Consider the following 15,817-nt stretch of genomic DNA (forward strand, 5'->3'; position numbering starts at 1 on the left):
CATTATCACATTATTTTTTTATGGACGTGGTCATGGAAATGTTGTTTTTAGGGTCTGGGAAGTCATGGAAAATCATGGAATTTTATATCTGAATTAGAGTGGGAACCCTGATTATTTCTTAACAATGTTTCTGCTGCTGTACTCCACTCATTTGTCGGCAGTAAAACTTGAGAAAGCCTCATTTAGGGAGCTCATAAGTGGAGATGCAATGCCATGCCAATCACTGCATACCTCTTTTACTGCACCTACTGTACCTGTATGGTATCAGTATGTTAGTGTTCTGTTTACTGCACATGTGTGTATGTTCGTGAGTGAATGGGTCAGAGAAGAAAGTAAATTCATGTATCAGTATGTAAGTCTTTAGTGTGTGTTTGCGTGTGATTAATGTCAATGTGTTATCTGTATGTCAGTTTAACTGCACATTGGAGTCTGGTCAAACGCAGGTTCAATCTTCTGTGTTAACACTGTTACATAGATTTTTGTCAATAAAGTACACTTTGACTTTGACTTTGACTTTGAGGTGACGAGCGCGGAGGGGAAGGCGGTGGAGGCCGGCGAGGAGGAGGCCAAGGAGGCCAAGCCGCCCGCTGCCAAGGGGCTACTGGAGACACACCTGCCCGAGTCAGTCAAGAAGCAGGTACGAGCTACTGTAGGCTAGTCAGTAAGAGCTACGGACGGTAGGCTAGTCTGTCAGTCGAGGTTGCGTTTCTTGAAAGCGTTGTTGCTGAACAGTCACTAAGTTGGGTACCAATGGCTACCAATGCCAATGGGTACCGTAGTTGTATTACAATCAGCAAAAAAGATAAATTAGTTAGGAACTATGGTTTTGAGAATCACGTCTGGCCCTGTCCATACTGTATTGTATTTGATATGTGATCACTCTTTGACCCAAAGAAACAGCAAACAGCCAAGAGTATAGATAAATTAGATGTAACTGCCAATCCGCCTTGTAAACGATCTATCCAGGCAGCTGCTTCATACTGTACATAGTGACGGGCACAGGGCAATATTTTACTGTTCCTTCATATTTATCTGCTTCAAGTCATATGAAATATCCTCTATCTTCCATCTTGATTTGCCTGTGCAGATGTGCGAGCTACTGCACTACTTCTGCGACTGTGAGCTCAAGCAGCGTATTGAATCCATCGTGGCCTTCGCTGATAGCTACGTCTCCAGGCTGCAGTTCAACCAGAAGTTCCGCTACAACGAGCTCATGCTGGCCCTCAACATGTCGGCTGCCGTCACTGCCAAGAAGACCAGGGAGTTCCGATCTCCTCCACAGGAGCAGGTAAAGCCGACCATGTGTGATTTTTTTGACTCAATTTTGCCACGATTTTGCACTACTTTTTTTAGCAATTGGGCGATTTTTTAGCTCAATCGGAGGTCAATCGTGAGTCTAGCATCGTGTAGTGTACATGGGGTATTGACAAGCAATTTCACCTCACGACCAGCTTGCGATCAGCACAGTGAATCGCACAGTTGAAGCAGTGCTACGACGCGATTTTACACTACATTTCACACTACCCTTGCACAAATTGCCAGGACAGCGTCATTCGCTCACAGTGTGAGCACTCTGGTTGCATCCGACCCTCTGGTCCTATAGTGTGAGGACGTGAGTCTTGAGATCTGAACTTTAAACCCTGCGATTCACTGCCACATGTTTTGTTTCAACCCATTTACTAAACCAGCCAGCTGATCCTTGAGCATATCAGCTTAGTTTTGAAATCCCATATGTCCATAGGGCATGCAAGGGTCTGTCTGTTTCTGGAAATAGCTGGCTAGGTGTCAACTGAAGACGTTTCATCCATCTCAGCAAAACTGTAAGACATATTATGTCATTCAGCTATAGTACTTAATCACAAGATTTTTTTTTTCAAAAAGTAAAATCATCCTACTAGATGACCTGAGTAACAGAGTGCCAGGAAAGGAGGAGATTAAAGGAAAGTTTCCAGTCGATATACTTTGATAAGCTTTGAACTGTCTGGCCTGTGAGTTATGAGCTGTCTTCTGCCATATCAAACGGCGGCGGCTTTAGCATTTCCACTTGTTTTATGCATGGCCACTCTCCTACTGAATCTGTATGGGAGGCTCTCAGTCTAATTTGACTTTTCCCATTTCTTCTTTAGGGTTAATCAATTTTCTCCCTCTGCTTTAAATTTCGCTCTAGTAGAAATATTCTAGACATTTACTTCATAGGCAAATATTCTACTATACTGTAATAATACTGTCATTTTTTCAGTCAGACAATTTGAGTTTACTTTCAGAGTGCAGACAAAGCATCAGTTGAAAACAGGTGACAATAGTGTGTTATTCATGCATACACTTTGGGGTTCTGCTTTTCTCAGTGTGTTCAGAGGCAAAGCTCAGTGACGATGACATGTGTGAGCAGCATAGCTTGTTGGAGTTTCAGTTTAAATGGTAATGCATAGTAAAGTGGAAAATTGCCCTTCTCATGCCCTAAGTAAGAATGTCACAACACAATATAATGGCCTTGCTGAGAAATACATGGTGTTATTACTGGTAAATATTCTGTAAATTGGTAATGAGGCATTTTATTTCACCGTTGCATTGTTCATTGTGAATGATGACGTGTTCAGATGAACATGCTGCTGAACGTCACCCTTGGAGAGGACTGCCCTTGCCCAGAAGAAATCCAAGACGAGCTGTATGCCTTCCATGATGACTTGAGATTACACTGTGGTAAGACTCTGATCACACGTGTACACACACACACACACACACACACACACACACACACACACACACACACACACACACACACACACACACACACACACACACACACACACACACACACACACAAACGACAGACACACACCTACAGACACACACACACACACACACACACACACACACACACACACACACACACACACATACACACACACATGCACACGCACACACGCACACACACACTTAAGCAGGGCTTGACTGATGACATTTCTGCAACAGATCTTGTTAAGTGAAGGTTCTTGTCCATGCAGGAATCCCAATCGAAGAGGAGGATGAGGAGCCAGACCTGTCAATCAAAGGCCGGCTGATGTCGCTGGTCTACAAGATCAAGGGCCGACCGCAGAAGACAGAGGAGGAGCCAACGGAGACAGAGCAAGCTACTCCTAGTAAGTCAGGGATTCACAACCTTTATTGAACAAACACCCCCTTGACCTTATCATAAGCCTGACAACGCCCCAAATAGTACAAAAAAGACTAATGCCCCCCAATTGCAACTGACCCCCCCCTCCCCCCCTCTCAGCTGTATCCTTCCTTCTCAATGCCATACAAGGGCTCTCTAATGCCCCCATTGAGAAACACTGTAGGAAGTCAATATCCAAGCGAACTCCTCACCGCTCTGCTACACAGATCACTTTTTGCCTATATGTGTTGTAGTCGGAAATGAGGTTGTCCATTAAACCCTGTTCTGTCCATGTTACACGATCCATAGTCACGCAAGACACAACACACAAAAAGAAAAACTGAGCTTGTTTTTCAACACGCGGGTAATCATGGGCAGCATAATTAGATCAATCCAACACAGTGGTGTACCCAATAATGTTGTACCAGAAGCGCAGAGTCTAGGATGTCGTCTGACTAATGTCAAGTTACACACGCACAAATGGGGCAAATCTTAATATATCACTCTGGCCACAGGTGCTAGAATAGTATGGAGCCATCTGAGAGGCCGGATAGTAACCTCTTCCCTCCCAGAGAAAGGTCAAGGAAAGGTCACCCTCGACATCTTTATATACACTGCATACACATCTTTAACCGTACAGTACTCGAAGAGCTTTGTTGCGAAACAACGTATATCCATTTTGGAACGTTTTTGGAAATGGACATTTTTGCATTGGGCATTCCATTGCATTGCATTGCAAAATGCATTTTATATCGGTTTAAAAAAGTATGCTCTCAAAATATTTGAATGGCAAGAACTCACACATAGATGATTGGACTTCTGAACAGTCATTTCCAATAATCAAATGCAAAAGTTGAACATGGTGGATACATCGTTTTGCAACAAAACTCTTAAATTGCAAAACATCAAGTCTGTCAAGAAAGACAAATAAGTTTAGAATGAATTTTCATTGATGCTATACACATTGTGCACTACAGAGAAGCACAACAAGATTGTCAAGTTAGGTATTCGGAATTTAATCTTTTATGTGAAACTGTGTACCTGCTGTGGTTGAGCAGTTGAGCCATGTGACAGGGGTGTGTACAGTGTGCTAAAACAAGTGCTGCCAACACTTCCAGGGATGCTAAAATAATTCTTCCACGACTCTTTAGGGGGTGTATAAATAATTCAGCTGGTTTTAGGACGCAGTGGGAGGTTGGAGGCGATATCAGGGGCTCAGTAAGAACAGCAACCCCCACCCACCCCGCCATACACACCTCTCTGTCTAGTTTTATAGGTCAGTGCAGTTAACTCACAAATCACTGTGTGACAGTGTGAAAAATTGCTACATTTCAAACGAATGAATTTATTCATTAAAAATAATGTATTTAAAAGGTTGTTCCTCCTTAAATGCATTCATTAAAACAAAATGCCAAATGTCCACTCTGTTTGCTTTAATCTGTGCCTAAGAGAGGAAGCACAGCGTGGGGTAATTCCGAAAAGCTTCATCATCGTTGTGTGTCCTCTGTGATACTGTTTCATTGACACTTTATTCAAGGATGACTAAGCATGCACTGTGTGTGTGTGTCCATGCGTGCGTGTTTGTGTGTGCATGTATGCACGCGTGTGTATGCGTATGCGTGAGTGTGCATATGTGTGTGTTTCAGTGTATCATTCTTCCCACCAATTGAGGCAGTTCAGCTGACTGTCACACTTTGTCCTGCTCAATTTATTTCCAAAACCTTGTGCTTCCCCTGTGCTACTCTCCCATGGGGCATGGCATTGCGTTAAAAAACAAAACGGGGCTGCATTTCTGGAAAGCGTAGTTGTTAGCAGTTAGAGACGTCGGTAGTTGCCAATGGGAAATTGCATTGCAACCAACAAAGTAGCTAGCATTGTTAGCAACTACGATTTCCAGAAATGCACCCCAGCAGTGATTTTGGATGCAGTACATCCGTGGGCACTGGCCAGCAGAAGTTGGCCACCACCAGCATGTGTGCCGCCAGCCCCCTGGCACAGCTGGCATGGTTGGCATGGCTGGCACTCAAACACAACAGCAGCAGCAGCAGCAGTGGTACTCAACAGAGCTGAAATTGCCCGGGCAACGGGCATCCATTCATTCCCCACCAATTAGCTGTCAGTCTGTCTGCCGTACTGCAGGTTGTTGTGTGCACTCCAGTGACCAGCAATTCCAGCGGCCATTTGTGTGTTTACAAATACACTTTGGACACTTTCCAAGTTGGTAAGTGTTATTGAATGTTGGATGTGTTTTTTTGCAGATAAGGCTAAAATAATTCTTTTTGGAACAGAACAGAAAAGAAAATTCCCTGGCCAAACAAGAATACATTTGGTAGAACATACCCTCATTTAAAGTATAACCTGCATACCTCCCTTCTGTGCTATAATGTAACTGTTTACTCGTTGTCAGCTTAAAGACTTACATTGCAAAAAAAATCCTTTCCTTCCTCCCTTCCTTCTCTCCTTCCTTCCCCCCCGACCAAATTATGATCTAGTGTGCGCGGTAATGATCTTGCTAACCCGCCCCAGCCAGAGATGCTGAGCTGGTGTATTGATGTATCCTGATGAAGCCATAACAGCATGTAGCCGCCCGCGTGGCGCAAGACCCTGACTCAGCTCAGGGGGCAGAGGATTACTGGAGCAGCACTCTCACACTCACTCACTCACTCCAGCAGCCAGCCACCAGCCATCTCTCCTGCTGACGCCCTGTCTCTCATGCTCAGGGCACACGCGCCCACCACACACACAAACACACACACACACACACACACACACACACACACACACACACACACACACACACACACACACACACACACACACACACACACACACACACACACACACACACACACACACACACACACACACACACACGCAGAAGTGCAGGCACACACACGTTTACGCTTAGGGCACGCACAAACACATGCACACACACACACACACGTATGCAGAAATGCACGCACACACACTCACACACTCTTTTTGATTCTCTTTCTCTGTCACACACACGCACACACACGTGCACACGTGCACACGCACACGCACGCACACACCTCTCTCTTTCTCTCTCTCTCTCTCTCTCTCTCTCTCTCTCTCTCTCTCTCTCTCTCTCTCTCTCTCTCTCTCTCTCTCTCTCTCTCTCTCTCTCTCTCTCTCTCCCCGGCTGGTCTCCAATTCCTCCATAAAGGCTGCTGGCCAGACCGTGCTGCTGACGTTACCATAGTTCGGTGGCATCAAAAAGCAGGCTTCATTTCCAAGAGGATTGAGGAGCCCGGCCTACGCACATAGAAAATTGTTTCAACACTATTTCTGCGGCCGGCAATAATCTTATCAGGTGTAAAAAAAATACTGGCTGGGATTTGCTACAGTAGCAAAAGTTATTTTGGAATAGGCTGTCTGCCTGTCGCCACCGCGATGAACACGTCAGCAACTGGAGGAGAGCTCACTTGTTCTCTCCATGATTCATAGGGATGGTGGTCTGTATTAAAATTAATGTTACTTTAATAATTGATTGGAATGTGGAGAAAACAATGAGACAAAAAGATATTTTACAACAACTCACTAGTGTCCCTCTTGCTGATTATTTTAGTTATTTATTCATTTTAATTTCAAAGCATGCTTCTACCGCAAAAACTAGTTGATATTACTATTACTAAACTATTACTTAGAAAATGTCAGGGTGCATGGGTTACAATCCAACAAATTCATTCAGATTTTTGTGTGACTCATTGTCATTCATACAGATGCACCGATTAAAAACAACCTCGCAATGGGCTTTTGATTTAGGAAGGTGAACTTGGCACCCACCCAGGTGAACTTGTGGAACTTGGCAGTTATCCAGCCCTACCTGCCACAATGTTTTCATAGGCCCACTGTTTAGTAGCTCCGGTTTCACGACACGTACACTCTAGGAGTCTGTCTAAGATGGGGTTTGGAAATGGATGTCCACCATTTTGGACCCACCTGTGTGTGAAGGCGATTTATGTCCAGAAATATCTGTGGAGAGTTCTGTGCACCACTCCCTGTATGTATATTATAATATCATTTTCATGTGGCAGTAAATGTTTGATGGGCCACCTACCCTTACAGTAGTAGCCTTAATTTATAGATGAAAGATGAAAGCCATCTACTTTACTTGAGTGCTTCCTGGCCTCACCCTTAGTCTCTACTGATTAGCCTGTAACTTTGACAGGCAGTCGGACAGATGGACAGACACACAGGCAGAAAGACAAACATGCAGACGCACAGACAGAAATGGACAGAAAGACAGACAGACAGACAGACAGACTGTATTAATCCCAAGGTGTGGAATAGAATCATAGACATAACAGCCAAAGCATATGATCTTTGTATTCCTTTACCATGTCAGGAATTTAACTATGGCTGGTATATGCTTTTAAAACAGCCGTAAAGAGGCAGTGGTGCACACATCCAAAAACGCAGGAGCAGCACAAACAGAGCAAATTATTTAAAAGTGTGCCACACAACTTGACTAATTTTCCACCATCTCTGTCCCCTGCCCTGCCGCTTCCCCTCGGTCCCAACAGCCAACCTGAAGGAGCTGAGAATATGGTTGTTTTTAAAATGAGCCACATGAGTTGACTTATTTTCCCCCTCTCTTTCCTGTGTCTATACGTTCCCTGTATGCCAGCCAATCACACACACCCCTATCCTACATCCCACCAGCCAACCTGAAAGACCTGTATGGTTGTTTTTGAAAGCATGACTTTGATTGACCGACTCTCCACCCCCCCCCCCCCCTTCTCCGTTCCCCGTCCCCTACCTGTCCATTCCCCCACACCCCCATCCTCCCTCTGTCCCACCAGCCAACCTAAAGGAGCTGATCTCCCAGACCATGGTGACGTGGGCGCAGGACAGCCTGATTCAGGACCCCGAGCTGGTGCGCTCCATGTTCAGCCTGCTGCGGCGGCAGTACGACGGCATCGGGGAGCTGCTGCGCTCCATGCGGAAGAGCTACACCATCAGCGCCGCCTCCATGAAGGACGCCGGCCACCTGCTGGCCTCGCTGGGCCAGATCCGCTCGCTGCTCAGCGTGCGCATGGGCAAAGAGGAGGAGCGCCTCATGATCGACGGACTCAGGTACTCAGGCAGGACAGCAGGGATGGCACTGGCCAGACTGTCGCCGCCTAGTGGCTCAGGTCAGCATGGCGCAAACTACTAGTCAAGTATCAACATTGAAACTGTGAAAAAAGCTGTCAAAGCCTTGGTAGCCTATTAGATTGGATATTGTAGTTACTGCCAATTTAACATTGCAATATCTCTAAAACGGGACACATTTGGACCATAAGGTTTTGTCCAAGATAATGGCTGTTTTCAGTCTTAACTCAATTTTGACAAGATACGTAGTTACTGCACTTTGCCTTTGTAAGTGAAAGTGAAAGCCCATTGGGAAACTCCAACTCCCATTGTCATTGTGACACAGCACTCCACAGCACACAAGTGAACAGTGCACACTGCACACAACAAAATTGCATTTATGCCTCACCCGTGCAAGGGGGCAGCCCTCAATGGCGCCCCTAGGGAGCAGTGCGGCAGGACAGTACCATGCTCAGGGTACCTCAGTCATGGAGGAGGATGGGGGAGAGCATTGGTTGATTACTCCCCCCACCAACCTGGCGGGTCGGGAGTCGAACTGACAACCTTTGGGCTACAAGTCTGACGCCCTAACCGCTTACCCATGCTTGGGTAGGGCAGAATACAGTAGCTGACGGCTCTGAAAAGCACATGTTATTTGGTGATTTTGCACATTCTCAAACAGGTGAAGCCATGATGTCATCAGTCTGTAATCAGCTTGAAGTGAATTGAGTAAATCAGGCTGAAAAATTAGAGGCAATTGCAAAAACAATGTCCATTTCCTTAACAGCTTAGCAAACCCTAGAGACCAACACCCTATACCAGGTGTACCATAATTATTAGGCAACTTTGTTTTCCTCTGGGAAGATGGTCCATAAAATAGATGTAACAAATTCTGAAAAGTCTATAAACAATTTTGAAAGCTTCCAGAGGCTGTGGCTGTCTTGAAATTGCAAAGATGTTGGTCATGTTTTCATGGAAGTATCCAGTGAACATAGCAGAGGTGTGCTGGCCTCATTCAGGGCCACTGCTAGAAACGTGTTGGCCACCAAAATGGTAATACAGGTGTATTTTTAAACTGTTAAAACTTTTGAAGTAGCTCCACACTTTTTTGGTGCGGCAGAGGACCTTGTGGAGGACAACTCAAAACTAAAATGTGTTCAAATACTGTAAAAAAGACGAATGAAAATGAGATAAACCCAACATATACAGTATGTGTAAATACATTTTATTGTAAGTTTTCAGTTTTATTGTAACATTATGGCCTAGTGCTGGCTAATGCCTAGTGCTGCACAGAGATCATAGACCTCTGTGGTCTCCTCTAACCCACTGGGCACCCTGAGTAGACCCCCATGCTGAGTTACATATTGTACCAGGTGTATAAAGTTCTGGACAATCTCATGCACAGAAGGAAAAGGAGAGGTCCTGCAGAGATAATTCAGGAGTAGAATTGACTTTGCTGTCTTTGCACTCCTGTGCAATACTTTGGCAAGCTTGATGGGTGTAGAGGCACTGTTTACCTTCCTGAAATGAGGTGGGATCTCAGCTGATAGCAAACAATGAGACAGAATAATAGATGATTGTGGGGTGTGTTTTGTGAAGCACATTCTGTGTGAGGTGCTAACCAACAGAATGGGCTATTCCTGTTGTGCAGAAATGAGGAAAATAATAGATAGTGGTATGGCCTAGTACAGTAAACTAGATGAACCTGCCTAGCTGGCAAAAATATTATTGCTCGCCAATCACCATCAGATGGTAAGAATCAGGTAACCTGTTGTGGTGACGTAGCCGAACGCAGCCAGATGATGTGAATCAGGTTACACAACAGGCACCAGGCATAGTGTAACTGAGGTGTTCCTGCACAGTCCGCCATTCGGCGGTCGACCCCGCTACCTCCTAGTCAACGCATCAGTTAGGGCATGAGAGGCACAGCGTGATACCACTGAGCTAAAGGACCAGTCCAATAACTCAGCGCTACCGATACTGTATGAGGCTTCGGGAGGGAGGTTTACTAATATTCATTTTCCCCCCCTCTGTTTGAATCTCTTGTGATGCGCTTTGGCAGGACAGTGGAGATGAAGAGGCCTATGGCTAATGAAAAGCAGGCGTTTGATTAGTCATAACATTGACCAAGGCAGTGCAGAGGCAACAATTTACCCCTGACCCAGGACAATGATTTACCCCCACCCACAGCTGTCAGCTATCTGATAGGAGTCCAGGCTAAAGGTTTTACTTTTGGTCTGACTCACCCGGCTAACAGTGACATGTTTTACAAAATAGATACTGTGTGAGGTGCCATACTGTAGCTCACAGAGCGGGCCGCACTGTACCTGGTATGCAGCTCCGTGTCTGTAGACCCCAGTTCCACTGCCTTGCCCCGCTCAGCCTGTGCTGTGACCTACATTAATCCATCATGAGCACCGGCCACTTGTGCAGCCCACGGCTGTGGTCAAGGTGCCCTTAGCATGGGCATACTACGGCAGCTTGTCCATTTTTATGGCTTGAGAGAAGTGGAAATAGATTGTCTATTTCTTTATTGTGATTTAAATTAGCTAAAAAAGACATTTGTCAAACATTAAATACTGGCATTTATAGTGTCAGTGTCATTTATACTGGCATTTTTTTGTGTTGGTTGTATTGTGTTGTGTTTTTCCTCCTTACATTTCCATTATGTTTCTGTATGACAATTTGGGGAATATAAACCATATTGTAAATTATTTTAAGTAACATATTCAACTTACCTCATGGCAATGTGTATTATTGTGTTCCCCTGCAGCGACATCATGAACAACAAGGTGTTCTACCAACACCCCAACCTGATGAGGGTCCTGGGCATGCACGAGACTGTCATGGAGGTCATGGTCAACGTGCTGGGTGGAGACAAGTCTCACGTGAGTCCTAACGTTCTCTCAGCTCGAGTTTAGAGTTGTCACACTAACACACAGGAGGGGCAAACAGCCAGGTAAACGTTTCTGTTGCTTCAAATCTCCAGATGTCCTCTTTGCCCTCTTAGCATGACCACTCGTCACACTAACCATTACAGGTCCATTGCAGTCAAGAAAGACAGACAAGACATTCTGAATGCAATATCTTCATTGAATAATTATGAATGTAGATTTGGTGGTATGGTTCTGTTCAGAGGAGGCCCCCGGTGTTCCATGAGCACCAAGGAAAGCAGAGATTCAGGGGACAGCAGCAGCATAGGGAATGCTTACCCAATTTAAGACTAGGAGAGCAAACAATTCCCCCATGAACAGAGCAGGCAACATGACAGCGAGAAGCCCCTGCCATGTCATATAAGACAAGGTGGAGCTGGGCAAGGGCAAGGTAAGGCATGTTTATTTGTATAGCCCATTTCATACAACGATGCAACCCAATGAGTAAAACGATGTTCCTTGCCAATAAGTAGAAGTTACAAAAACAGTAAAAAAAATAGTTGCAAAAAAGTAAGAGCTGGAGAGGTGGAGGGTTGCGAAGAATCGGGCAACCAAAGGGTGGGAACTTTAAAAAGGCATCACATTTGAAACTGACCAATGAGGAGCGAGGAGAGTTGATTAGGTGATCCATTTGTTCATCCTGAACGCCTGTCACACTAATGCAAGCAGAAAGTACCCTGGAAAATTAAGCTAAATAGATTCAGTCTTTGAAAACCATGCCCAGCCAATGGCAACACAGCCAGACCCCTCAAATGTAAAAATAGGAAATGAAATTCAAGGGATGTGTTTACCAGACAACGATGAATGTCAATATTGCAAATGTACGGTAGCCCTCTCGTGCAGACAGGCTCGCAATCCGACTCACTGTCTGCTGAAGAAGATCAACTGCATGATAAGAACATTGCTATGCCATTACAGAGAGTATATGTTTGAATGACAAAAACTCACAGAGTTGCAGATGTGTTTTTGGAGAAGTGTCAAAAACCCCGCCGGCGGGAGCTCAGACTCCAGAGGGTTAAGCAATATATTAACACCAGGGCCGCTGACAGCTTGGGCCGGGCCCGGGACAAAGTCATGTTAGGGGACCCCTCATCCACCACATGCAATGTAGTGAGGACCGATTCCCCCCCAAAGTTAAGCAAGCCATAGTTCATCTAAAAATTGCTTCTTATTTCTATAGAGATAAGGCATTTTTGTTTACATAAACACTCTCAAATTTAGTTCAAATGGAGAAACTAAATATGTTTTCACAAGCCAAAAATAAGTCCAGTTGCTTCCAAGTAAGCTATTTGAATAAAAAAAAAAACCTCAATCAGTATAATGTTTACAGTCATATCTTCTGATGGAGTAGCTGGTAGTCTCTTCTGACATGGACATTTGTCTTTTGAGTAGACACAGTGGACTCATTCACTGCTGCTCCTGTAACATTTGTTTCGCTATTTTTCGGTTCAATCTTTTCCATTTTCGCCAACTTCTGAAAGTGGATAGCAGCATTTTTCCAAGTGCTTCTATATATCCCATGAGTGCAGTAGCAAAACATTGGCAAGATGGCTTGTTTTGATTTGGCTACCCCACAAAGCTTGACGTGATGTGATCAGGAGGTGTGCATGATTTGATACTTTGTTGTAATAACAAACAAATAATGCGTTATTATAAAATGCCCAGATGGAATATCCAAGTTGTGACTTTGTAGAAGTAGGAGTTTTTCAGTTCTCTTCATCACAAACGTTCCCAAATCACATTAGAGTGTCTAGTTTGAAATGTAGAGGAAAAAAACAACAGCAGAAATGTGTTATTTCGGGTTGGCACTCAAAGCATGGAAACAAACAAAAAAGTACAACACGTGGCATTCAATGTGTTAAGACGTGGTCATTACCATTTTGGCAACAACAAACTTAAAAAAAAGGTTCTGCAGGTAGTGAATTATTTGCACAAAAAACGTCAGGACTTCTCAGTGCGTCCACTCAATCATGTCCATGCCCTGGGTCCTTGAGGCACCTGATACACCACAGTGTGTATGACTGATGTGTGCCGTTCCCCATATCTGTAGGACGAAAGGTCTTCCCGAGTCTCGCTCATAGACTCTCAGAGGTTACGAGGGGATATAAAACACGAGGCGCCCATGTTCCCATAATGTTGTTGACGATCTCATCTGGTCACGCTGGTGTATTTTTATTCCAGCTGCATGACATTACAGTAGTCGTATTGAGATATAGTCAATACATCACGTACACGGCGCCTTAGTATTTGAAAGTGTAATTGTGTGTGTGTGTGTGTGTGTGTGTGTCTGTGTGTGTGTGTGTGTGTGTGTGTGTGTGTGTGCGTGCGTGCGTGCGTGCGTGCGTGTGTGTGTGCGTGCGTGTGTGTGTCGGTATGCATCCAAAGATAAACTTGATAAACATGACTCCCACCCACCCTCCGCGTTCCCAGTTGTCGCAAACGACGTCAAGGTCCAAGCCCAGGGAAAGCCATTGATTGGTGGAAGGGGCCCCAAGTGTATGAGTAATCCCGGTGGAGCGGAGGTGGGGGTGGGGGTTGGCATGGGGGTGGGTATGGGGGAGCAGGCTGCTCTGTCTGAGTGGAAAGCCTATCTGTCATTAAGACATGCCACTCAGCAGGTGGATATGCCCCACAGCCCTAACAACTTAACAGCCGCTCGGGGGCGGAGGGGGTCAGACAGTGGCACAGAGCACAGTGCAGGCAGGCAGGCAGGCAGGAAGGCAGGCAGGCAGGCAGGGGCACAGGTTAGGGGGGTAAGGGTAAAGGATGGAGGGGGGCGGTGGGTGGTGGTGGTGCAGTGTGTCAGCGCAGTGTAGGGAGAGGGGGTGTGGGGGCCCGTCATGCCAGTCCTTTTTGGGCAGTGCTGGAAGGGCGGTGTGAGATTTGATGCCCCGCGCTGTGCCAAGCATGAATTAGACAGCGGGGGGGAAGCCCGGGGGTTTCACAAGGGGGCGCAGCATCTGGTTTCTGGTTTTCATTTTAAGGAGGCACCCCCCTCCTTAGCAGCAGGGGGTGCAGAGGAGTATGAGCGTGCGTGCGTGCGTGCGTGCGTGCGTGCGTGCGTGCGTACGTGCGTGCGTGTGTGCGTGCGTGCTTACGTGTGTGCGTGCGTGCGCGCATGCGTGTGTGTGTGCGTGCGTGTCAGGGGGTGCTGAAGGTGGAGTGAGGGCTACAGATGCCTGACCATAACCCCTAATGACTGAGATTTGATCTGAATACCTTACCAAGACTCTTACAGTATGAATGAACTTAACATGTGTTAGTGTGTGTATGTGTGTATGTGTGTTTCGATGCGCGCGCGTGCGTGCGTGCGCGCGAGCGTGTGTGTATGAATATTTTATTAATGTTTGTTTGTGTGTGTATGTGCACATACTAAGCATTTAGGATAGATATGATAACCACATCTATTGCTTTGCTAACATTTGGTATTACAAACGTAATTAAAAACTGTAATGCATTACTTATTTCTGTAACGCGGTAATGTACTGTAAGGCATTGATGGGCAAACCACTCTAATATTTACTTTAATGTAAGCAAATACAGAGATAGGGCACAATATTGTTTGAAAGGTGAATTCCGCTTTAAATTACATTTCAATTTACTGTAGCATGGATTTTAATGGTGTTCAGTGTGATAGGTCGGAAAGAAGCTATTCCTGAACCTGCTGGTTTTTAGTCTGCTGCTGAAACACCTCTTGGATGGGAGGGGAAAGAGTCATGACTCATGAGCTTGATTTACACTATAAATAACCAGATTCATGTTAAGTTATTTTGGCGAGAGTACCTAAAGTAATACAAAAGTAGTGTTAGGCCTCACATTTTAAAGTGATACTCTCCCATTTTTTGAAATAAGCTTATTTTACACCTCTCCTTGAGTTAATTGATTGAGTTTTACCTTTCTCCTGTACTTACAACCATTCTCTGAGTATGGCAGCGAAAATTGGACCTCTAAGCTAGCAGTTAACATTGAGTCCTATGAGACCAGTTAGCCGTCAGCTGGTCTCATAGGATTCAATGTTAATTGCTAGCTTGGAGGTAAAATCCCTCCGTCCTTCCCTCCCTCCTCCAGATTGCCTTCCCTGCCATGGTGGCCAGCTGCTGTCGTTTCCTCTGCTACTTCTGTCGCATCAGCCGGCAGAACCAGAAGGCCATGTTCGACCACCTGAGCTACCTGCTGGAGAACAGCTGCGTCGGACTGGGTAGGTACACGCGTAGAGTACAAGTACACTACAAGTACAACGCACGCACGCACGCGCACACACACACACACACACACACACACACACGTACACACGTACACACGTACACACGTACACACACAGAGCAGCAGAGCAGCAGTATTGGCTTGGGTAGGCACATGAACACACTTGCAAGCATGCACGCATGCACGCACACACACACACTTACATGTAGTGAGTTGTGATGGTCATGCGGGGTAACTCTCCACCCATTGTCGTAAGGGGGTGATCGGGCAGATAGTCGTGTAGTTTAACTCTGGCTTAAGTGTAGTGGATGCAATGGTAAGTGGGAGCTGACCCACACATAGCCTAACCGCACAAATACACCTAGCGCGACGCGATTGAAGCGACAGAGAATCGCTTCTGTGCAGCAAGAGCGATACGAGCGATTGAAGC

General features: G+C 45.6%; 1 protein-coding gene across 5 annotated transcripts in view; it reads left to right on the plus strand.

The window, feature by feature from the left end:
* LOC134468876 (ryanodine receptor 3-like) overlaps nt 1-15,817 on the plus strand; it is a 204,102-nt gene that overhangs the window by 111,706 nt on the left and 76,579 nt on the right. For all 5 annotated transcript variants that reach the window (XM_063222788.1, XM_063222790.1, XM_063222791.1 and 2 more), the window contains 7 exons: nt 521-637; nt 1,088-1,288; nt 2,598-2,700; nt 3,006-3,140; nt 7,981-8,254; nt 11,025-11,139; nt 15,253-15,382. In XM_063222788.1, coding sequence (XP_063078858.1) covers nt 521-637; nt 1,088-1,288; nt 2,598-2,700; nt 3,006-3,140; nt 7,981-8,254; nt 11,025-11,139; nt 15,253-15,382 — 1,075 coding nt within the window. The remainder of the gene's footprint in view (nt 1-520; nt 638-1,087; nt 1,289-2,597; nt 2,701-3,005; nt 3,141-7,980; nt 8,255-11,024; nt 11,140-15,252; nt 15,383-15,817) is intronic.

Source organism: Engraulis encrasicolus, chromosome 18 (genome assembly GCF_034702125.1).
Source record: "Engraulis encrasicolus isolate BLACKSEA-1 chromosome 18, IST_EnEncr_1.0, whole genome shotgun sequence".
NCBI lineage: Eukaryota > Metazoa > Chordata > Actinopteri > Clupeiformes > Engraulidae > Engraulis > Engraulis encrasicolus.